The 23,619-nt window shown below is 42.3% G+C and overlaps 1 protein-coding gene across 1 annotated transcript in view; it reads right to left on the reverse strand.

Annotated features, from left to right (window-relative positions):
• Positions 1-335: 335 nt before the first annotated feature.
• Positions 336-23,619, reverse strand: part of roraa (RAR-related orphan receptor A, paralog a) — a 42,330-nt gene continuing 19,046 nt past the window's right edge. Inside the window, exons 2-10 of the mRNA XM_079251215.1 lie at positions 10,240-10,325; positions 8,592-8,733; positions 5,487-5,882; positions 4,701-4,822; positions 4,462-4,594; positions 3,349-3,456; positions 2,306-2,416; positions 1,997-2,109; positions 336-1,571 (exon numbers count right to left, since the gene is read on the reverse strand). Coding sequence (XP_079107341.1) covers positions 1,407-1,571; positions 1,997-2,109; positions 2,306-2,416; positions 3,349-3,456; positions 4,462-4,594; positions 4,701-4,822; positions 5,487-5,882; positions 8,592-8,733; positions 10,240-10,325 — 1,376 coding nt within the window. The 3' untranslated portion in view covers positions 336-1,406. The remainder of the gene's footprint in view (positions 1,572-1,996; positions 2,110-2,305; positions 2,417-3,348; positions 3,457-4,461; positions 4,595-4,700; positions 4,823-5,486; positions 5,883-8,591; positions 8,734-10,239; positions 10,326-23,619) is intronic.

Here is a 23,619-nt window from a genome sequence, read left to right on the forward strand (position 1 = left end):
AAAAATTATACCTTTTATTTATAAATAAAAGGTATATTCACATATGCAGTTTTGCAAATATTTCAACTGCACCATAATTTCATTTTCAGACGCTATAAAATCTGGAGCTCACAAAACAAGTAACAGAGCTGCATTTGTTTTTTTTTTTTTTTTTAACTGTTTGACGGGCAGCACTCCGGCAGTAGCTGAGGAAAAAAGGTGGAGTGTCTTTAACTTGCCTTCTCATCCACGCCTCTTTGATCGCCATCCAGCAGCCACGCCAGCCACCCTAAAAGACTTTCTACACGCTTCCAGACCAAAATCTTCTGCAGCTCCCAGGACTAACCTCTGTGACCATGATTCAACTTGTATTTCTTGTGCACATGCAACACATCACTAGGTAAATATACAAGTCTTAAATTAAAGAAAGGTGTAAATAAAAGTGCCTTATCAATTCAACAATTAAGAATGGTCTAACTACTAATATACATGTTATTTAAAATAGATTCTATAAACATTACTTTTTTCTGTATAGTAAGTACTTATGACCATATACCCTGTAGTACATTATAAAACAGGTGGAATGGACCCTTTTCATTGTGTTGGTGCCCTGTGCTTCTCCAGGGCACCTTTCCAGAGAAGGATTAATAGCAGATGGCCTTACATGATTTCACTATGCAACAATGGTGGATGGAGTCTTTGACAACTAAAATCATTGCGTTTTTATTAGAATTACCAGAATTCTAGGTTTCCTCTTTTTTTTTTTTTTCTTTTAAACGATTGTCCGTAGAGAGGCGCCAATTGCATCACATTGCCAATGGAACCTCCCTCAAAAGTTGCTGTGAGTTTCATTCCAAGCACTGCGTTCAAAAGATACGACTGAACACAAAGAGAAAAACTGCTGAACTTGACCAAAATGTGCGCATTTTATCAGTCATATAATTCGGTTTGGGGATAAAGAGGACACATTTGATCATGGAAATACTACAGCTGTTTTAAAGGAGTGCAACCTGGAAAGTAATACTGATGCGGTCATCTTCGACATGAAGCAAATACTCCCAAAACTGTCTGCTTAGTTGTTGATATGCACAAATAACACATGACAGAGGGAATAAAAAGGAATGAAGAGTGCGTTTTAGTTTAGAAATGCGCATAAGAGGGTCAAGTTCAGCTACAGAAGTTGCTCGTTCATATTTCCTCTTCATGTCCCGTAAGGTGTCGGATCCCACATGTCTTCCAAAGAGAACTAAATTCAATAAAGTAAACCTTGACAATCAACTCCCCAATGCCCTCCCCCTACAATGTAAAAGAAGAAGTTGAACAGCGTGCCATCTGTCCGCTCTGGTTTGTGCAGGGCACCGGTAAAGTGTCTCAGATTCCTCCTCCACATTCCCCTATGGTGGGCACACTGGCACCTGGCAGGGCTGCTACCCGTCAACGGGCATGGACTGCTCAAAGTCTGATCCAAACAGCTCCTTGTATAAGGGGGGGAAGTGGGCACGCACAATGTCTGGGTATATTGCTTTGAAAGCTGTGAGCTTCTCTGTATGCCTACTGCACAGCGCTCGCAGTGTCGACACTTTGCATATCAACTGTGGAGAGAGAGGAGACGGGCTGTTTAGATTCACAGGGAAGCAAGGACATGGAGCAATGGTAGTGGGAAAAAAAACCAAAAACATTTCTCCCTACAGTGTTTTCTGTCCTGCACAGGGGCAAACAGACTTGTAAATATTGAGACAAGCACTCAGGCATAAGAAAAACCTGACAGTTTCTATTAAGGAGCAGGTACAGTTGATAAATTGCCACTTCTCTACTGATGAAAAGGCATTTCGTGTCGCTTTATTAATGTTCCCCCTGAAATCTTTGTTCAGCCGATCTAATGTACTGAAAGTGGTGTATGGTCTGTGGATAAGGAGGCTAAACACTGGGAGATTACACTGCTACAAATTCAGAGCAAGCTTCGCAGGCAGCCACTTTCAGGGATAATAGATGGAGTGTGTAACGCATTGCGTTGTACCTTTGTAAGTATACCATCCTCTCTGTGGTTCTTCTGCAAGACATGCTGGAGGGCCAGCTGGATTTTCTGCTGGAGCTTCTCCACCTTCACCTTCTCCTGGAGCCAGGAACGGTCTAAAAATGCACATTGTCACAATTTTATTTACTGTAAAACAAAAGCACGTCTTAACTGGTAATATGAGCTGTTATCTGTTTGGAGGAAATGAACAAACAAACAAACAAAAAAAAAAAACGGTAGGGGCAGCAGCATTCATTGTTGTGATGAGTGATAGTATGGCTGTTTTTCCTCTGTGCTGTGAGTGACACTTACCAGCAGACATCAACACAAAGGCAGAGAACAGGGCGATCTCATCCTCAGACAGGTGCATAGAACACAAGTTTTTCCCAAACTCGAAGACGGAGCTGATCAAGTCGTCACAGCCTGCCACAGCAAAGGACGGAGAGAGGGGGCTTAGGATGAGGAAGACCAAAGAACAACATTCACTCTTGATCTTTATTGGGAGAGAGGCACACGGGGAGGATAGAGGAAGGGGAAGGGATGAAAAGGAGTGGCGTGCTGACAGCACATGGGAGCGTCTTAAACAGAACAGGCAATGCTTTTACTGAGTTTTGCCTCCCAGACGAGTCACTTTTGGCAGTTGGGTAATGTTATGCAACTTAAAATGAGGTCACTATTGAGGCTTTTAGTTAAATCAATTATCAGGACAGAGAGGGAGAGAGACAGGCGGATGCCACTGCAGTTCGGGAAGCCCATCACTCTCCCTCCCCCGCCAAAGACCTCCTGAACATAACTCACAGGACACAACGACAGATGCACATGCTCACTCATATGCAAACACAAAGTTATGGGGAATGGGTGTGTACACACCAAGAAACAGTAATCTGAATTTTCACAGCCACCGTGGGACGCATTTACACTTTTATTTGTCATTGAGCTTGTTGGAAACAAGAAAATCCATGGTAGGAAAATCTAAATAACATCATGGCAGTCGAACATGATTGCTGTTTGCTTTTGCACGAGATGTATTATGTCAAACTATCACAGACAGTTTTGATGGCACTCTCCCCAAAGACACTCCGTCTGGCTTTATTTATTCCAGTTACAGAAACCATATGCAGCAGAGCCTCACTAACATGTCTGTTCTACCATAAATAACCACAGAAGAGACAGAAATGCCAGGTGAGGAAGGGATGAGTGCTCAGTGTTTGCTTCTAGGCCTTCAGCATTGTGCACAACAGAAGAGCCGACTCTAATTTTGGCTGTTACGCCGGGGAGAGGAGGAAGACACTGTAAAGACACACACGTGCACCCACACACCCACACACCCACACGCCTGCACCCACTCCACTTACCTAATGACTTGAACACATCAGGTCCAGCATATTTTCCATCAAAATAGACTGTGTTGTTTTGTGAGTCAAAGGCACGGCACATTCTGACAAACACAACTTCCAGAGAGCCTGTGGAGACAAGACAGGAACAAGATGCTGAATCTGAGCTTTGTCTCTCTCTCTCTCTTTCTCTTCTTTTTTTTTTTTTTTCTTTCAAACACTTACACATCAGTCAGGGATGCTAAACATACGATTGCGCTTTGTGCTAATCTTCCACAATATGAGTAACACAAGCACTTTGAAATAAAAGATCCTTGCCATCAGAAAAGAAAAAAATAAATAAATTGCCTCAGAGGATGAAAATATCATAGAAAGAAGGCTATTCTTCTTTAGTGACATGACAGATAAAAACTACTTCATTCAGCACTGACAGTGCTTACTCATACCACCTTTATTTAGCTAGATAGGTATTCATTATACAGTATAATTTGTATCAGTCACTGGGAGTGGATAAGAGGATCTAGAGTATGTAACAGAAACTAATATAGCCTCTGAGGGATATGCCACTATTTTAAAATGGCATATCTGACAAGGGATATCAGTTTATATTTCAGCATGGATTTTGGTTTTGCTAATGTAAAAAAAAAAAAAAAAAGAAAACAAAAAGACTCAGGAGAAGGGTTTGTTTGTTGCATCTATCTATATTTGTGCATAAATAAAGGTGACAGTATGCAAAAAGCCACAGCAGTGTTACGTGTACTGTTCTGTAAGCACATCGTAGGGGAGAGCAGTTTGAAGAGACATCTTCGGTGTCTGCGAAAAGTGAAATGGCAGCCGGCATGATAGGTACTATCAGAGCTCAGGAACACATGACTTATCTAATGCTGCGTCCGTCCCTGCTATACATGTAATGAACAGAGGAAACGGGGAGACAGAGCGGGGGGAGGAGGGGGGAGCGGGCGGGGTGGGTTCTCCTGTCTGTGACACTGTGTGCATGTGAAGAAGAGAGCTTTGTGCAGTCAGGTCAGCAACACCCTTGTGACAATGCCAGGGAGGGAAGGGGGGGGGGGGTAGTAGTGGTGGTGGTGGTGTGTGAGTTTGACAGCAGCAGGCCATGTTGACAGGCTGTCATACCTGCTTTCAGCAGCACTATCTGATCGTTCTGACACAGCTCCATGAAGCCGTCGATGCGCTTGGCAAACTCCACCACATATTGAATGGCCTCTGTTATTTTGATAGCACACAGCTGCCACATGACTTCCCGGGGCTAAGAGCAGATAGGACAGAGAATGGGTTATCTGCTTTAAAACAATGCTTTATGATTACGGTAACTGCTGTTGAGGCCTAGGTCGGACCCTGCGTGGTCAAGCTACCTTGTTCTGGTAGTTTTCCACCTCCTCTTGAAGGAAAGCCTGCCAGGTCATCTGCTGGAGCTCCTCTCTCAGGTACTGACATGTCTCCATGTGCGACTTTGAGATGTTCTGGGCCAGGTGCTCTGTAAAAAAAACACAAAAACAAAACAAAAAAACACAGATGAGATCTGCATGTTATTCGCAATGATATATGAAATCGAAGACCTCACTGATGAAATATGCCACAGGAAAAGAAGATTTATTTACTGAGCTTTTATGAAGGAGGAGATGCGGATATGCGTGGGCTTTTTCTTTTTTTTTTTTCCCCTTTCTTTTTGACTGGGAAAAGGCTTGTTGACATTTCCTTTTAATGCCTGCAGGAAGCTCATAGCTTAAGGTTGAGGCAAAGCCAATCTAGTTATGACACAAATGCATGGAAAGGGGGGGGGGGGGGGGGGGGGGGGGTGTACAATGTTACTCACTAAAACAAAGGTCACATTTTCTCTGCGAGAAATATTGAGTATAAGAATTTAAATGGTTTTGAAAACACATCTGTTAAAAGGAGTTTCCGAGGCACGGGGGAGCCTAAAAAAATGATTTCCCCAGACTCCTGCCCTGCTGGATCCTGATTGGCCCTAATTAATGGAAACTAATTACAAAAAAGAGGCTCTTTTAATGAGTGTTGGAGATGAGTCTCCAACCTCCTGCTATTTTAAGCAACCTTTGTGTCGTTTGCCCCACGGTTGAGTTGCCCCCACCCACCCACCATTTTTTTTTTAACCTCTCCCTTTCTCTCCTGCTTCTTACCAAGTTCAGCCATAGACACGGTTGGGGAGGTCTCTCCGTTGGTAAAGGAGCAGTAAGGGAAGAAGCCAGAGCCAGGGGCAAAGTCGCAGATGGGCTCCGGTTTGATACCGTTGATGTCCAAGCCTGACTGGTCAGGAGATGGCTGAATGTCCAGGTAGAAGCTGCTGACTGCTGAGTCTGGTTTGCTGCCATCGGGGGTGTGACCATCCATGTAGCCGCTGAGGTCATCGTGGAGCTCTGTGAGGCCATTGGCTGAGAGGCCATAGCTGGGTGTGAGCGGCTCTGCCTCTCCGGGCTGCTGTTGGTGGTCTCGCTGCTGCTGCTGCAGCCGGTGCTTCTGGACCTCAGCGTACAGGCTGTCTCGCTGCTTCTTTGACATGCGGCCAAATTTCACCGCTGTTAATAACGAGATGAATACATTGTGAGACATTATGGGGATGTTACATATGCAGCATCCCTAAAGTTTTCTTTGCATAATATAATACTATAACAATCATTTTTACACAATTACCTGAATCCATTTGATGTCACTGAATTTCTACAGAGTTATCATTTGCATTTGTCACAATTTAAAATCAATTAAATCATAAATTATGGGGATGTTGTTATCACTCAGTCTTGATGGATGCTTTAAAAATCCAGGGAGACCACTTTGGCAATAAACAGATTTTAGCTGATGTTGCTGGGTCATTTCTTACTTTAAAAATAAACTACAACATTGACAACAGAATTTAAGACAAAACTTCTTTAGAAAACAGAACTAAGGTGGGCTTATAGACACATCATTTACCCATAATGCACAAAATGTGGATCTATTTTTTTTCTACAAATCAAAATTCCACCAAGATTTGTTTAATAAATAGTCTTGAAATCCATCTGTTTACAATAACATTACTTTTTGACTCAGTATTGTAGTACATGGAGTACCAAGTACTAACTATTATGACGTCAAATAATTGGAAGGGGATTGAGGGTAACCAGATGAAGGCCATCGGCATTGCAGGCCATTCACATCTATTTACATCAAACCCTAAAAAGTTTAGTACACTGCATTTTGTTAATCATACTGCTGAAATGGAGGGAAATTAGAGAGCAAAATAACAATCCTGCATAGACCAAAAGCATGTAAATTCTGTTTTAACAAAGTGAATAGAAAGTCCTGTATTATTGCTCCTCATTTATTTATCTATTGTATATTTTATATATAAGAATGGAAAAATTGTTGAATTTTCACAGTGGTTTGCTTCATTATTTGCTGCACACAAGGTAACGGAAATTATTGCAGCCATGCAGGTATGTTTCTTTTAACCTTAAGACAACCTGCTAACTTTTCTGATAACTTCACCACATGATTACAAAAAGTAATAGTCAGGCATTTGTTAATTTGTAATGCAGTGTAATTTTGCAAAGCAAAGATGGTGCTGCAGATTCTGCCAAGCCCAATTGGTCACACACGTCTGTATTACTGCACTTTGAAGACAGATCTGTTCTGCAAGCTATGATGAATTAGTTTTGTAGTGGCACAATTCTGATCTATGTGTACTGCTATTTATGATGCATCACGTTACACATCAAGTTTGATCTGGCTGTACTGGTTGCAAACCCTTTGGCTTGTCTGAGCCATTAAACAGAATCTAATTATTTATTATCATATTTTAAATAAACAGTATAGGTAGACACAGTAAAAACATTATCCCCTTTTTTCATATTCATACAGATTGTAAAATTATTATAAATCTTAACGCTTTCTCATTTTGCACAGAAATCCAGTAACAGTAACACACTGTAATCTGAGTAATATTTTACCATCAGACCAGAAGCATCATACTCCATTAGACTCATCTATAGTACGAGACAGACACAATCTTACATAACAATGAGAAAAATCTACAATAAAGATCATCACATTTTGGAATGGATCATTAAATCTTACACAAACAAGCAAACAAGTATAGAGACAAATGTGGGATGTGACAAGGAGAAGGGATAAGGTGCTGCTTTCTGTTTCAAGATTTCCAGACTAAACAGTGGTGCTGAGAATGAGACTCCTTGGCTTCTGTTTTGGGGGCCTGGCAGTAAGTCAGACATTTGCAGTGTGTATGTGTGTGTGTGTGTGTGTGTGTGTGTGTGTGTGTGTGTGTGTGTGTGTGTGTGTGTGTGTGTGTGTGCGTTGTTGAAAGTGAGTGGAACGACACAGAGGAGAGTGCGGGCAGATGGGCTCTGGTGTGTTCAGCGAAGGTAAGAGTCACCTTCGTCTGTCCTGAGTGTGCATGTGTGTGCACACATGACCACGTCAGTGTGCATATGCGGTGTGTGTACTGCATGACCACACACACACGCACACACACCTACAGACACACATAGGATTAACTTCTGCGTTCATGGATATTCATGAATATGCATAAATGTGAGTATGAAAAAGTGCTGTCCTCCGTGAGACTATGTTTTACCTTACTTCACATCTGTGTTACTCCTCTACGTAGTCTACTAAAAATGATCACAGCTCTGCTCTGTTGTGAGACAATCGTCTCAGTCCAGTCTGAGCTCAGGCCTGCCTGTTGAAGTATCATTCATCCTGCACACATCCCTACTTGTGTGCACCTTTTACTGAATCTCAGCTGCAGTAGAATTATAGATAGTCTTACAAACTCCGACTGAATCAAACCTAGTTTCTATAAAAGAGACAAATTAGGCATAGCAACAACTCTGGCAGACGCTAAACATAGACTGACATGTTTTCAAGTTCATAAAGTTCCTTTTCAGATAAAATAGTTTTGCCTCCTAATTTTACTTCTGTCTGTTACAATATAATATTTTATTAAAGATCAAAATTAAGTTGTTTGGCCATTTCACATGAGCTGATATTTAACTGCCCCACAGCAAGTCAAAAATAAATTAATTAAAACATAAAAAAAATGTAAGGTCTAATAAGTTCTTCATTGCATTTAACAGGGAAGAAGGTGACCATGGATGAAGGTGAAGCATGGATCTGAAAGCGCCCGAACAGAGCAGAGTCTTGCCCACACGGGGCGCTGAACCTGGGTTCTCTACCTCTCACTAATCACCATACAACCATCTTTTGCTTTTCTTCCATGAAGCACTTACCATCTCGTGACATTCCCACTGCCAGGCACTTCTGCAGCCTGCAGTGCTGGCAGCGGTTGCGGCTGGTGCGGTCGATCAAGCAGTTTTTCTGACGGGGGCATGAGTAGGCTGCATTGCTCTGCTGACTCCTCCTGAAGAAGCCCTGCATGGACAAAAAAAAAAAAAAAAAAAAAAAAAAGCAAAGATACACCTTGGGTTGCTGGATGAACCTTTGCAGGTGGAATCATTCTCTGGCATGAAAACATCAGTTCATATCTCACTCATGCCTTAGCGCAGCCATGATTTATTGTAAGGCGATGGAAAGCTTGTGTATTCCCAGTGATATATTTTTTTTTATCTCCTTGCTGCCAAACTAATAAATAACAATGCAATTGTGTTGGTATTTTCCATGCTGTTACGTTGTACTGTCTGGCATTTAAAGAGCGTTGTATCTCACCGGCGTACACAGCATGAGGGTGGTGTGTTTGGGTAGTCGTGATTACAGGGGATAGTATTTTTCTTTAGTGGTGTTCTTAGTGTTGATTAATGCGGCACTGGCATGTGCACTGCTAAAGGATTGCGAGTGCACACCGACTGGATTCCTCATCCTTTGACTTAATGAATTGATTCCAGCACATCATTAACATGCCCCACTCTACTGCTCCACACACATATGTCTTAATTAGCTGCTCATTGGCTGTTTAATTACAAGAAAACAGCTGACAGCTGCCAAGTTGCTTTATAATGGAAGCCGTTATGGAAACAGAGTAAAACTGCCAGTGACAAGCAGGACTCTTTAATAATGCTATGATTTATGATCCAAACTTTTATACGTGCACATATCATTAAAGGCTTCTCTGCCCGGACTAATTAGCAATCATTAAAGATAGATTTCAGCAGTTTTATTCTTGAGTGTTTTGTCCACCGCGCCTCAGTGTGAGAGGGAGGAGCGCCGGGAAGAACGGCTGAAAAGGAACCTCTTTCTGTCCCTCACAAACATGCACATGCACCCACAGGAGCCAACAGCAAAGGTGCAGGCTGGCTGTGGAATGCTAATGATGTGCCTGGTGACAAGCACGGTTACAAGAATACACTCTAAGCACAAAATTCCCCCTCGCTTGTGAATGGCTGGGGTATTTGAAACAGTACAAAAGGTGGCTTCAATAGAAGCAACACACTGTAGCAAACAGCCAACAATCTGCTGTAATTCAAAGCGCTCTCCTTTTGATCATTTTATTTCAAGAAGAGCCGGCTGCAGTGGAAGCAAAAGCAAAAAAAAAGGAGGAAAAAAAAAAAGAAAAAGCAAGACGTCCCTGGGAGGGAGATGGCAGAGAAGGCAGTGGAATAACTTTGTCCCACTAATTGTGGTTCTCTGTGAGGTCCTCCGTGGTGCTTGACCACTTTAATGATTGCACTCTGTGTTTACACTTTGCAATCCTCTCTGAATCGTCGTCAAACTTCAGCAACATTTTCACATGTTCTTCCTGGCAAGCAACTTTTTTTTTTTTTTTTTTTTTTTTTTTTTTTACCTTCTCAGTTTTCCCTCTCTTTCTGCTTTTAGCTCTTCTGTCTCTCTCTCTCTCTCTCTCTCTCTCTCTCTCATACACTGGCACACCTTCACGCACACCACCTCCCATCACACTAACTGGTTCAGTCTTTTGATGCTTACCTTACAGCCTTCACATGTTATCACACCGTAATGGATGCCTGATGATTTGTCTCCACAGATCTTGCAGGGAATTATTTCGATTTGAGCTGCGGAGAAGAAAAGGAAATGAAAGAAATAAATAAATAAGAAAGAAAAAAAATCAACATTTTGCTGTCACAAGTCACTGTACAACACACTCACCATGGATCCATGTTGGTACATGAAAGCACACTGTGCTTCTAAAAACATCTCATCCAGTACCTTTTGAATCCTCACTTCCACAGAGCATTAGCTGAATATCTAGAGTGAGTTTGTCTATATGTGTGTGTGTGTGTGTGTGTGTGTGAGTGTGTGTGTGCGAGTGTGTGTGTTACCATGTGTGAAGGGAAGTATCTCATTTTAAGTCCCTACAAACAGCCAATGTAAACATAGTGTCAATTTGCATCCAGCATATACTCAGTAAAAAGAAGCTACCCACGGATTCCCATATATTACAGCAGCTGTAATATAAACCTTGTGCAATGACAAAGGCTCATTTCGCGACATGAGAAGGTCGATTCCCCTGTTGGAAAACTTCACTTCATGCAGCCTCTTAAATTTCAAAACCATAAAACCCCAAGGAGCAAATCCACTGCAGCCACAAAGAATCATAACATGCCCGCTGTGTTGGATGGAGTAACGGGAATGACTGTGTGTGTATCTGTGTGCACTACAGAAAAAAAAAAAAAAAGAATGGATTCAGTTGCAGTTTGGCTGCGGTGTTGTGCCGTCGACAGGCCTGTGATTCAGTCGCCATAGAAGACAAAAGCACTGAAAGGATGGGCCTCATCCATCGTTGGCTCTCTCCTTTGGAGCAGACCACAGGGCAACACAACACAACAGACAGAACACACAGACATCAGAGACCCAGAACTCCCAGCCTGTCCCACTGCTCTCAGCTTTATCACTGCAGCCACCGATGCTACATCCCTCTCCATCTCCACCCTCCCCACCCTCCAGAGATTTCTATCTCACAGCCCTCCTCCACATCTCGAACATCTCTGTCCCGCCATTGCAACAGTACTCTACCGTGCCAGACAAACACCCCTATCTGATATAAATCGAGGAAAGATCACTGTAGGATATTTCTTTTCGTGATGTAATGTTTATAGTCTGAACAACACTGCAACCAACCAATCAAGAGTACATGTGCTGATGCAATTTAATTCTAGACCAATTAAGGGAGAAATGTTATGATTTGTCTTAATAGGGTGCAATAAAGATTATAACTCTCCAAAGAAAAAAAAAGGTGGCACATTGTCACACTGTTACATCAGCTTTTCCCCTCTAACCAGGTATAACTGTCTGCTATAATGCCTCAGGTCTCTTCTAAAGACAAAAGGCTTAAAATATCTATTGCACACCTTAACAACCAACCTCTTTATTCTAGTTTGATCACATCAAAAGTACTTTTATTGGGGTTCAATCCACAGATCCTTGCCCATTTTAATCAGCTGCCTGGAAGCCTGTAATGTGTCATGTGGATAATGTCCTTGTCCCTGAGGCATGCCCGGGAGAGGCCCTTAACACAGAGCCTCTAATCCACCAACCCGGGAGCCACACTCTGTTCATTCAGGGATCTCAGTCTGTTCTCTTCGCGCTGCTGGAGTCAACAAGACCAGCCATGTTTACTTGGAATTAGCCTAGATTTTAGTAAAATGAACAAAAGGGAGTGGTGAAACATGCACGATTAATTCTCCTCCAGACAACACCTCCTGCGATTTGTGATTCTCATATACAATAGAGGGCACTGCACCTCGTCGGCCTGGATTAGAGGGAAATCCAGGCAGGAGGCGGGCTTTGACAACCTAACTGAGAGGGTTAATTTATAATTAATCTTTTCCTTACTGTGCACAGTTGCTTGTTATTTCATTTAGGTCTATCTCTGAATGAGTGCACTCTATTGTTTGTTTTTGTGTTCTCCCTGCATGAGCATTAGCAGTGCTGTGTGTTTCGACTCCTTTAGCATTTTCAGCCTCATTACTTACATAATTTGTTCTGACATGCACTCACAACAACTGAAGCGTGCTGTAATTATGACTAGCTGCGGTTATGGCGAGCTAGAGGTTGTAGTAACAAACCCCAGCCATTGGGTGGCAGTGCAGGGCTGTGGCTATGGTTGTCTTACCAGGTTAAGCCAAGCTTCCACCCACCCTGTCCAACTCACAGGCTTTTGGCTATGAGCTCCAGCCTCTGATAGCTCCAGGCTTCGGCTGCTGCTAGCTTCCCCCACCCCCACAGCCTAGCTGTGAGATGCCTTCATCTCTCCCGAAGAAGCAGAGCTGGCTGGGCACTTGCTCAGGCCTGACAGAGGCTGTGCCACATCAGGTGAAAGCAGTGGGAGTATAGACATAGGGGTGCCAAAGCTGGGCAATGCATGCATTCACACAAGCATGCTTCACAAAAGCCCTATCTGCAGCAGGAAGGCCCTAAGTGCACGCAGTCTCACCAACTAACAAACCACAGCTTTTTACTCCACCATTGCACGAGCCTCTAGATGTTCAGTGCACTCAGCAGTAAAAAGGGTTTGTCTCTGGACTAGATGAGGCAGGCTTTATAGTTTTGCATAAGAAAAGCCATACATGTACCCCACATGAAAATGAACTGGATTTAAAAATATCCCGATACAAAGAAATGACACATCGCAGATTAAATTTAACATGATGTCAAGGAGTCATCAACAAGTATTTGTCCCTTTGAATGATCGGTCATTGGGTTTACAAGCCATGCTTCAGACACAAAGGATGATTTAAACTGAATTCACATAGGAGGCTCAATCAAATTAAAAGATCTACACTTAAAGGCACTCCCAACCTGGCAGTCAATATCTATTGACATGAGCTGTGGTGTTAACTGCCTCTTGGTGTGAAACAGGCAGCTGCTGGCTCCTTTGAGCTTGACCAGTGCATTGCTACTGATCCCATTCACCGCGCCTGCCTGCCTCCCTGCCTGCCCGCTTCCCTGCCAGCCAGCCTTGCCCGCTCTGTTTACAACATCAAAGTCAGGCACAGTTATACAGGCAACCATGCTAAAGCCCATCCCAGAAGCCTGCCTGTCCTCACTACACTGAGACATGGCCTCTGCACATAGGCCACTTCAAAGACACCTGCTGAGATGCCAAGATTAGGTTTGAATTACACCACAGCAAAAAATCACACCCTGGCCATTACCATGATTGTCCAATGGTTGCTCAGGTCTGATTTCCTCCATGCAGTATTGCATCACGGCATATGTTCTTGCATAACCGGCATGGAAAAAAAAAAAAAAAAGAGACGGTCCAGCAGAATGTTAAAGCTTGTTCTTTGTCTGTCTGTAGCAGAGCAGCTCAAGGACACTGATTCACAACACTAGCAGCCCCTTTGAGGGGATGACGTGTCACTCAGTGCACATGTACAATAGGGCAGTCAGGCCATTGCATGTTCACCCAGTGCCCTTCACTGTCTTCTCCCCTGCTCTGAGATCAAGCCGCTGCTAGAAGAGTTCAGCACATTATCAAAGAGCAGGAACATAACACTCGAACATGAACACCCAAAAACATCTGCTAAAAGCATTATTACCAGTTTACAGAGGCCTTGTCATTGCTTGTTTAATAATAAACTCTAAAAGACAGGACAAACACATTCCCTCCGTATAATGAAAAATGAATGCAGTCGCCCTTAAAGACATAAAAATACTTTTATGAAGCAGCTGAATAGTAAAGATGAATAGTATACTGAAAATGTAGAGTTTTTCCCTTTAGAAATATGATCCAGAAGTTACAATGCAGTGTAAACAGTTGATGAAAACTCAAACACGCATCTGCTGAAAGGACTATGTGAATGTATCTTCCTCCATGTTCTGCAGTTAATGTCAGGTATGCATAAAGATTTAATTCTTTTGATATTACCCGGTTTAGCCAGGAAACAACACTCACAAAATAAAGAAAAAAGTGTAAATCCTACAGGCATGTGCAAACATGGAAAAATCTCAAGTCAAAATCTCCTGGCTGTTCCCACTGAGCCCTTGGTATACTGACATAACGTTGCAGGATTAAGATTATCCCTTACATTACAGACCCATGCCCAGGCCACCGTCATAATGCTGGGAGCTTAACCCATTACTCGATTGGACCATTAAATCAGTTTCTCGTGGCCTTGTGATTCGCAATAGACGTTCACAATAAATTAAGTCTGAAACCAAGGACTGTGTGTTTTTGTGTATCAGCAAATATGCTTTTAAAAAATCTACAGCACTATTTATCTTTCTACAGCCATGTATATCTGTGAAGAGGACATTTTAAACAGTTTGAGAAAACACATTTGCTTGTCTGTGTGCGACAGTATGTGTGTGTGTCAGCCTTGTTGTGCCGACAGCTGTCAATGACAGAGTGACGCAAGCCAACGGGCTCATGTCAGAGATTATGTAAGGTGGACAGGGCACAGCTTTATGAACAGATTCACAATTCTTCTCCCATCAGAAAATATGTGTTAATACATTCTTCTCAAATATTTCACAACAAAAGATCCCGTCTCCCAGGACTCTTCTACATGGTGCCGTTTCTTAAAGAGCCAGACGCGGCATTTACATGTGGTCAACACACAAACACAAGAGTCACTGAAACCGTTTGGCAAACATGCAAAAATCAGTGTTCCTCCTTCATTATCTGCAACTATTTATTTTTCTGCATGAACTTCCCATTTGGCAACCGAGTTCAGCTGTGGGTTGATAAACAGTCTTTTCTAAACAGATACCCACAGCAGTCAGATGGAGCTGTGGATGGGCGACAGCCTAACAAGACACTGAATCAGAATTCTGCCTCTCTTCATCTGCCTGCGCTCTGCTGCCGTGTTAAGTCACACAACACATCCTGTTTTATTTCCATTTATGCAGCAGAAGAAAGGTTATTTGAATGTCAGCAGGAAAGGACAGTCGTGACACAGAACACAGCCTGAACTGTATAAATGTGTTATTTGTTTAGGGTTTGGAAGAGTCTTGGCATTTTCACCACAGAACAGAGCGATTCTAATGGCATCAGGTATTGAGATAAACCTGCAGGCCAAAGCTTTGCATTCTTTGCAGCTATCCTAATGTCATAAAAAAAAAATACTCTGAACCACAAGGATCAGAGTGAGGAAAGGCATAATTGAGACGTTTAGATTCTTCTGTGCTGAATCTGGTTAATTCCCCTCCAATCATTTAGCTGCCTAAGCTGTGATCCCCCTTCACTAGAGACCAGCTACAGTGCAGTTGACGAGATATTTCCATTACGGAAAATGGGCTTTTTAAGCCTTTTTTTCTATTATTCCTTCATAGCAATGCAGTGACTTTGCTAAAGCTCAGGTCTGGACCATTGCCCTAGGCTGCTTTTTGGATGAACTCATGCGTACATCTCTGTGTTTGTTTGTGTGTGAGGCCTATTAATATTTCAGCACTGCCCAACTCCAGATGCCTGTACAACATAGCAGTGCTTCTCTCTTCATGTCTCTCCTTGTATTTACTTGACTGTTTTATTGAAGTGCATTCTGACACCCCCTATGAGGCGGAGCAGGAGAAGGAAAAATGTATTCCCAAACCGCAGCGCAAGACATCTCTCTCTATGTCTCTTTCTCCACCAGCACAACAGTAATTTGGGCACTAATTTATGTATTGTTATGGCAAAGATTGACGAGCTTCCTGACTGGGAGTCTGCTTGGCTGCACTCTAGGGGGAACAACAAAAGCCTGGGTTTACTGAGCAGACGAGCACCATGAAGGGTAGCATGTGTGCGGCACTGACTCTCCCCTCCCTACTCTGTCCCACCTGAGCTCGCATCTCTCTCTCCCATCACTCTTAACTTTCCTCTACGCATCCTCCCCCACTTCTCCTTCTCCATGTGTGCAACCACGGGGACAAGTGAAGTTGCGCCTGGCTGAGACTGGAGGGCACGCCCCTTCTGTGTGCGCCAGCCTGTGCGCATGAGCAACATGCGTGCCTCGGAGAAAGTCTCGCACTGTTTACTCCCATAGCTAAATACAATCTCACTCATGTATTCTAGCAGCCCTAACTTTAGCCATGGAAAAAACCGCGAGAGCTGAGAGCTTTTCTTTATGGAAAATTTTGTTTCAATCAATCAAATTCATTCCGTTTTGTGAAATGCATCTTTGAATAGAAATATAAGCTTCCTGGGAGTCAGAGTCAGAGTTGATTGTGTGCATTGTGTGTTCTTTGTGCTTCACGGCATTGGGATGCATAAAAACTCAAAACCACTGAGGCTGAAATCACACTGGGCCGACTGATTGACTGGTGCAGGAGCTGCTGGTTGAATTCTAAGAGTTAGCTGGAAATCATGTGATGCTTCCGAGTCCGTAGTCTGACCACTTGAACTTAGTAGGAAATGGTTAAAGACTCTACTGTGGTGGAGTGCCTTAGTTAAGGACCCCTCAGCCTCCAAATCTCCCTGCAGGGATAGCAGCCTAGTAGGCTCCTTTAGAAAAACAAGAATTTATAAATAATGAATCCTTCAAACCATCCACTGCAATTACATGCAGAAACCTTTACATAACAACAAAGAGCCTTGTTTCATTGCACCAGGGAATTTGCCTCTGCCACACTGTACAACTTCCTTCCTCCTATAATTGCTGTATTAGCATGCATTTCTGTAAGACAACCAGGGTTCTCATGTGTCTGTTGTGAATAGGATATTTTTACAATTTCACATGCTGAAATCAAAGCTTACATCTGCAAAAAACCTCTTGCGCGGTCTTTTTGTCAGAGTAACTGAGTACTTTATATGTTTATTAAAGTGCACATTTGGTCGCATTGTTTATGGTGAACACTCGGGGGAGAAGCGAGAGTGTGAGGGAGAAAAGAAGAGGCGGGAGGCTGGAAGTCCCATCTCATGCTGCTGCTTAGGGTCACTGGGTCAGAGGCACGCAGCCAGAACACACATGCAGAGCAGGCTGAATAGTTCAGCTGACAGTAATTGTCCCTCTGTGGTCTCTTTAGGAAAACATGTTTCCAGACATTGCAGAGTGGCTGCACGAGCCAGATAGTAATCATGATCTTGATTCGCTCTATCGAAGGGGGAAGCTCAGCATAAGCCAGTCATGGCACGAGTCAGTGTTTCCATCAGAGCTGAAATCAGCTGAAGCAAACGTTGGGCAGCAGAGTTGCACAGAAATGCCACGATGCAATATTTCTTGAAAAAAATGGCAACAGTGAGGGGATCTACAGTGGGACCTTTGCTTAAAAAAGAATGTTTCTTTTTCTATATTCTGCTGGAAATGCTTTGAAACGTTAAACTAAATCTAATAATGACACCATGGCACAACCCCACAACCAAGACTCAGAGTCCAGACTAAACATGGTGGAATGGCATTTAGCTGGAATGCTGCAAAGGAGTGGAACAAAAATCCAGTGGAGATTTCACCACATGTTGACACCTTTAAGTCCATGGACAGCATATCCGGTTAACAACATTTTCTTTCCTTTCCTACCATATGCATGGAACCTGCACTGCATCTTTTTAACTTATCTACTATTTTGTTTGCTTTTAATCATTATAACTGGATTATTTAATGGTACTTTATCATGACTTGTGCATACTCATAAATATGTCTTAATACAGGAGTGTCCAGGTCAGGTCCTCGAGGCCCACAGTCCTGCAGGTTTCCCATGTAGCCCTGTTTAAACACACCTGCCTCAAATGAATCAGTCATTGTGCAGAACTTCATCGGCTGTTGCATCAATTAAATGGCAGCCACATTTCCAACATGGAAAACCTGCAGGACGGCGGCCGTTAAGAGGCAACTTTGGACACACCTCTTTTAATATTATTTTTTTTTACTCAAAAATGTTCTTTTATGTACTTTTGAATGCCACTTCTGCACCCCTGTACTTAAAATATGCTATACAAATAAACCCTCATTGCCAAAATAAAAAAGTTTACCACAACTTTCTTTTTTTAAATGATGTCGTTTGGTTTTTGTGAATGTGTGATCCAAAAATGTGAAAAAAATAATAACATCTGCTGTGATTAGACTGTCAGCCTTGTCAGTTGGAGCTGATGTGTTGAAACTGCAGCAGCGGCCAAAAAAAACTGCTGTGGGAAAACAGAAGATAAAAGTGTCTGCTCTCGCTAGTTGTTTAGTGTTGTGAGGAATTGTCAAAGTGAAACTAAAAATGAAAGAAAAATCAGTTTTTTAAATAGTTGACTATCAATCTGAAAGTTGGTCTACTTTTTTTCTTTTGGAAAAGTTATTCATGTCCACTACATGTAATCATGAATGCTGGACACAGCAGCACCGTTACTCAGCAGTTTTCACTCGGATGAGCAGTACCTCTACTATTCTGCTTGAAGGTCTTCAGCTGAAAAAGAGCAAGCAAGGACAGGGAAGATGAATGACATCAATGGCCAGCCGATACTTCCAGGGACGTGTGATTGAGACAAATGAGCCTTGTTACATTAGCCTGGATACTGAATCCTGCTGCTCAAAGATCCAGAGCTTGATAGAGCTGAAACTAGAGGCACCCAACCTTTCTACAGATCACTGGTGTCATGGGGCCTCAGAAGAGGAGGGTTTTTTTTTTGTTGTTGTTTTAAATGTGCCTGGTGTCTTGCGATTCTTTTCTCTAGTTCAAATTATTTTCCTTATTTATGCACATGCACACACACAAGCACCACCATATGACCTTCAAAGAATTCTTTGCCTGCTTTTCCAGGTGCAGATAAAACATTTTAAAAAGACAAAGTTGTTATCTAATCATCACACATTCCACGCAAGTATCAGAGTCCTGAGAAGGTTTCTATGTTTCCCTTTCTTTTGGTAAATAGCTCACCTGCTGATTTTTATTTTAGCCAATAAACACTGATCCTAAGTTGTTCTAATGTTTATCTAAAACTGTGTCATGCTTGTCATTATTACACTGTAGCTGCATGAAATATAAAGATCGTCAAGTTTAGAAAACAAGATAAAACAAATAATTTATTATATCTATATGATAAAAAGTACAAAATCTACCAGCATGTTAAAGCTTCTTTGCGTTCACTGTGAAGTAGCTGCTGAGCGACTCCTCTGACATCCTTCAGCTGTATCAGACTGAATGAAAGGCATTCCTAGACAACAGGGGTGCAACATGGAGTATCTGCTGCCACGCTGAGTTCGTGGACTGCTTACAGCGTGTTAGCCACATTCCCCTCTACTGCTGTTTTAATAGTCCTTAAAAACACTGGCCTGGTTTTGTTTAACATGGCAGGATTAAGCAGCCATGCACAAAGCATGCTTCCCCTTCTTGCGCACAATCTCTGCTACCTTTTGGTGAACCAGCTTCACGGTGAATACGCTGGTGATCTAATCCCAGTCAAACAAACAAGTGCCAAGATTAATGATTGCATAAACACATCCCAAAAGCCCTGGAAAAACAATCAGCTCTTCAGACTGTTCTGCTGCCATGCAAAGGCTCTTGGATCAGCTGACTAGTATCCTCTTCACCTCCTGCTGCTTCAATACAACCAGGAATTGTTTGTCTTTTGTTGCTTCATTAAAGACAGGAAACTGTCGATATTTGCTACGTGAGGAAAAGGAGGCGCTTCAAAACAAAGCAAAAAGATCATGCACAGCTCTTCAGCGTGGCTCTTTTAGCTGCTTATCAAGGACACCAGTCTGAGGCCATAGTACAGGCAACATGGAAAGAATGTAGCAAAGGTCTCATGGTTTTAATTAATTTGTCAACTCTGTTTTCATCATAAGTGGCAAAACAATAGCCTTCTGGACATAAAACAAAAACAAGAAAAATAAAATAAAAACAAAAAAAGGCTGTTGACATCAAGGGGACATCCGTCTTGTGTGCAGATATAAATCACCACCACAGCAGACCGAAATAAGGCCATTAAAATGACATTAGGAGCCAGGACCACCCTCTCATTTCTGTTTAACCATGTCTGGAGCTCTATGATGAGCTGCTCTGAGATGAGGACAATGTTGTGGAGACAGGAAGAAAGAGTGAAAAAGAAAACTAGAGAGGTGCAGTGCAGTTCACTGGTCTAGGAGCAGGGGAGCGCGGATGTCCAACTGACTTGGGAGGCCCCTCTCCAGGAGGTTGCTCCTCAACATGAAGGCAGAGGCAGGACATCGCCTAATGAGGGGTGAAGTGGAGCCCCCCCGTGGGACCCCCTCAGGCACATTCATTAGGAGATGAAATAGCATTTCCCGCAGCAGAGCAAGTGTCTGCCTCGGCTCGGACATGTTTAATTTAGGGCCATGTGAAAACATAAGGCCACACTGGTAGATAGGCTATCACCAGTAAAGGGAGTCAGTGTCACTCAGGACCCAAGAGCCTGAGCCCGACTTAACAGTGCTCAGGGAATCAAATGATGTTTATCTTCTCGAATGGGGTTTGATACCACCCTTGATGCTTGGAACATTCCTGTTATTATGGGTCATGTGCAGTGATGCTTCAAACTGTGGGCAAAACAAATCTCCTGTAGAAAGGCTGTTCCAGTGAAAATGCACGGCGTATAACAACTTTCAGTACCTTCAATGCATTGCATTTTGTTGCATCTTTTTGGCTGCAGGCAAAAATAATAGATTCATTTAGCCAGTGGTGGTTTGAGGAAGGGAACCAAGGATTATGGTAATGTAGCGCTGAACGCTGCGAGCAAAAATACAGTAAAAGAGAAAATGCTGCGGCAAGAGGCACAGGATGAATATTTCTGAGAGGTTCATTTATGTGATTGCACAAATCTGCATTAAACAATACATGGTGTAAGATGTCATATTGCACATGTATAGTATTCATAAAGAAAACAGAGAAGACAATGGATCTTTTCTATTCTATAGAAGGACCTTACAGGGCATTGGTACACGGTAGATCAGATACTGTGCATGTCCGCTTATCACAGCCACTTATCCTTGTTTCTCACATCCTCACATTTATTAAGGCTGTCTCCTTGCCTTGTTAGATACGAATAACCAATCTCCTGTAATTAGCAACTGCTAACCTTTGGGGTGCTAATCCCCCATGAACTGTGGATTTGTACATCAAAGCCCACACACTCCCATATAGCTGGTGCTTGAAATCACACCATTTGAAACCTGCAATTATTTGTATAGCATGGATGCAAACAGTCTCCTCTTTTATGTCTCTAAGAATCCCGTGGGTTTGCAGTAAAGAATCCTTAATCCACTCCAGTAAAAAATCCAAATATAGAGTTAACGCTAGCTTCCGAAAATTTAGACGCACAGCCAAGTGCTTTTCGTGCGATGGAGAAAGCGCTCCCGTCTTCTCTTTTGTTTATCGCTAAGATTTGATCTCTTTAGTAGATTAGATGCATCATATAAGCAATGGATTTTGCCCAGGGGGGTGCAACACAACGGTACTTCAGTAACAGAGCATGCTTGTGTTGGGATCCTGTCCTTTCTTACTTCTTAAATAACAGTTAAAAGTCAATCAAACAATCAATAGTACTATTCATTATTCAATTTTTTCTTAATGTAATCATGTGTCCAGGACTGTAAATACCGTGAATCCTGTTGAGAGTCAGCTGATTTTGCACTTTTTTTCATTCAAGGCCAGAATAAATCCATTCTGGGAGGAGGGGGGAGATTATAGAGTGAAAATAACTAAGATTGCCCCCCATACATGCACACACACACACACACACACACACACACACACACACACACACACACACACACACACACACACACACACACACACACACACACACACACACACACACACACACACACACACGCACACAATGCTCATATACACACTAACTTGATACACATGCATGGAGGATGCCTGAAGCATTCATCTACTTTAATGAGAGACATGAGTCTCATGTATCAGTGATGCACAGCATGGGAACAAAGGAGTTGGCTTTAATTCCATCAATCTACTGTATTTATCCTTGTATCACATCAATACCTGTCAGTTAAGCAGGATGAGATCAAGCCTGTCAGGAACATACTGAGCTCATGCACACTTTAAACTTCAGGTGACTACAGTTAAACACATTCATCAACAAATTTAAGGGATGGGTTGTAAGCAAAGGACAACAAAAAATTATAAGACATAAAGATCATCCTTCCTGCACTTACTCTAGTAAGTGATTAAAAAGGTATGAATTAGCAATGGCGTTGTAAGGTATTTAGAGGAAACGATACACCTCAGCTGTCACCTAAGCCTCGAATGGAAATATCTTTACTTACCTTATTGTAACAAGAATCACACCTCTTCTAGCAGTTTAATGAAAAACAGACACCCCACTATCTGATGCCTCAAAGAAAATGCATGCATTACTGTGCTGAGCTATTGAATGACATAGAAAACGTGACAGTGACGAGAAGAAGTCGCTCAACAGTGTTTGTATATTGTACTGTTTGCGTGAATTTGCCCGAGCTTACCGCAAAGCATGTGTAAATCTGCATTCATTTGTGAGCGCAGACATAACACTGTGTGGAATCTTCTGAAAGCTCTTCTGCACATATGTGCAATAACATAAGATTTATCATCAGAATTGGAAAAGTAACATATAAAAGACTTGGAAAATTGACTTTGAGCGATAGCAATACCCCTACAGGGGACCAAATTATGATTTATATACTTTGGCTTGAGAGTGCAAGGGGCAGTAATGTATATATTTATGGTAGCTGGGCTTCTCACTGCAGCACAGGAGAGAGTCTGACAGAATACATTTGGTGTAAAATTGCTTCATCTGTTTACAATTCCATTTGGAGTTTATGAGAAAGACAGGCAAACACAGCCTGATATATTGCCCCAGTGTCACGGCATGGCAGGAGCATCCACACAAAGATTCATCTCTCACTTAGAAGCCAAATGATACGTCTAATTTGCTGCAAGCACAGTTATTTTTAACCTCTCAAAGCTGTCAGATAATGGAGCTTGACTGTCAGCTCTGGCGTGTGAGTGTGTTAAAAGGTTGCAAACTCTTTTCAATTTACCATTCCCTTTGAGGGAATTACAAAATGCAGACTCCCATTAGTTCACCTGATTGACATTACTTTTTTCTTTCATCAAAACCAAAGGATCGGTTCAAAAAGAGTTGACTGAATTAAGATGGAAGCATCCAACAACAATCTAAACTTGGTTTTCACATAAATTGTCAATAACTGTGCTGGTTTGAAAACATCTCTGGAAGTTGGCCAAGTGATGGATGTTTTTTGTGGTTAATAATTAGACATTCTGCCTTTTTTGTCTTCCGTTTTGTGCACCGTGCTAGAGTAACATCATGTACAAATCTGATAAATCACCTACCCTCTACAACTGTTCCTACATTATTCAGTCTGCATTTAGGAAGGTGAGTCACAGGGTTGAAAAGAAAATGTGGTGCTTAATCTCCTGAGCTTTTATTTCATTTGGACATTTCTGTCTGACAAG

The sequence above is a fragment of the Telmatherina bonti genome (genome assembly GCF_933228915.1).
Source record: "Telmatherina bonti genome assembly, chromosome: 2".
Classification (NCBI taxonomy): Eukaryota; Metazoa; Chordata; class Actinopteri; order Atheriniformes; family Telmatherinidae; genus Telmatherina; species Telmatherina bonti.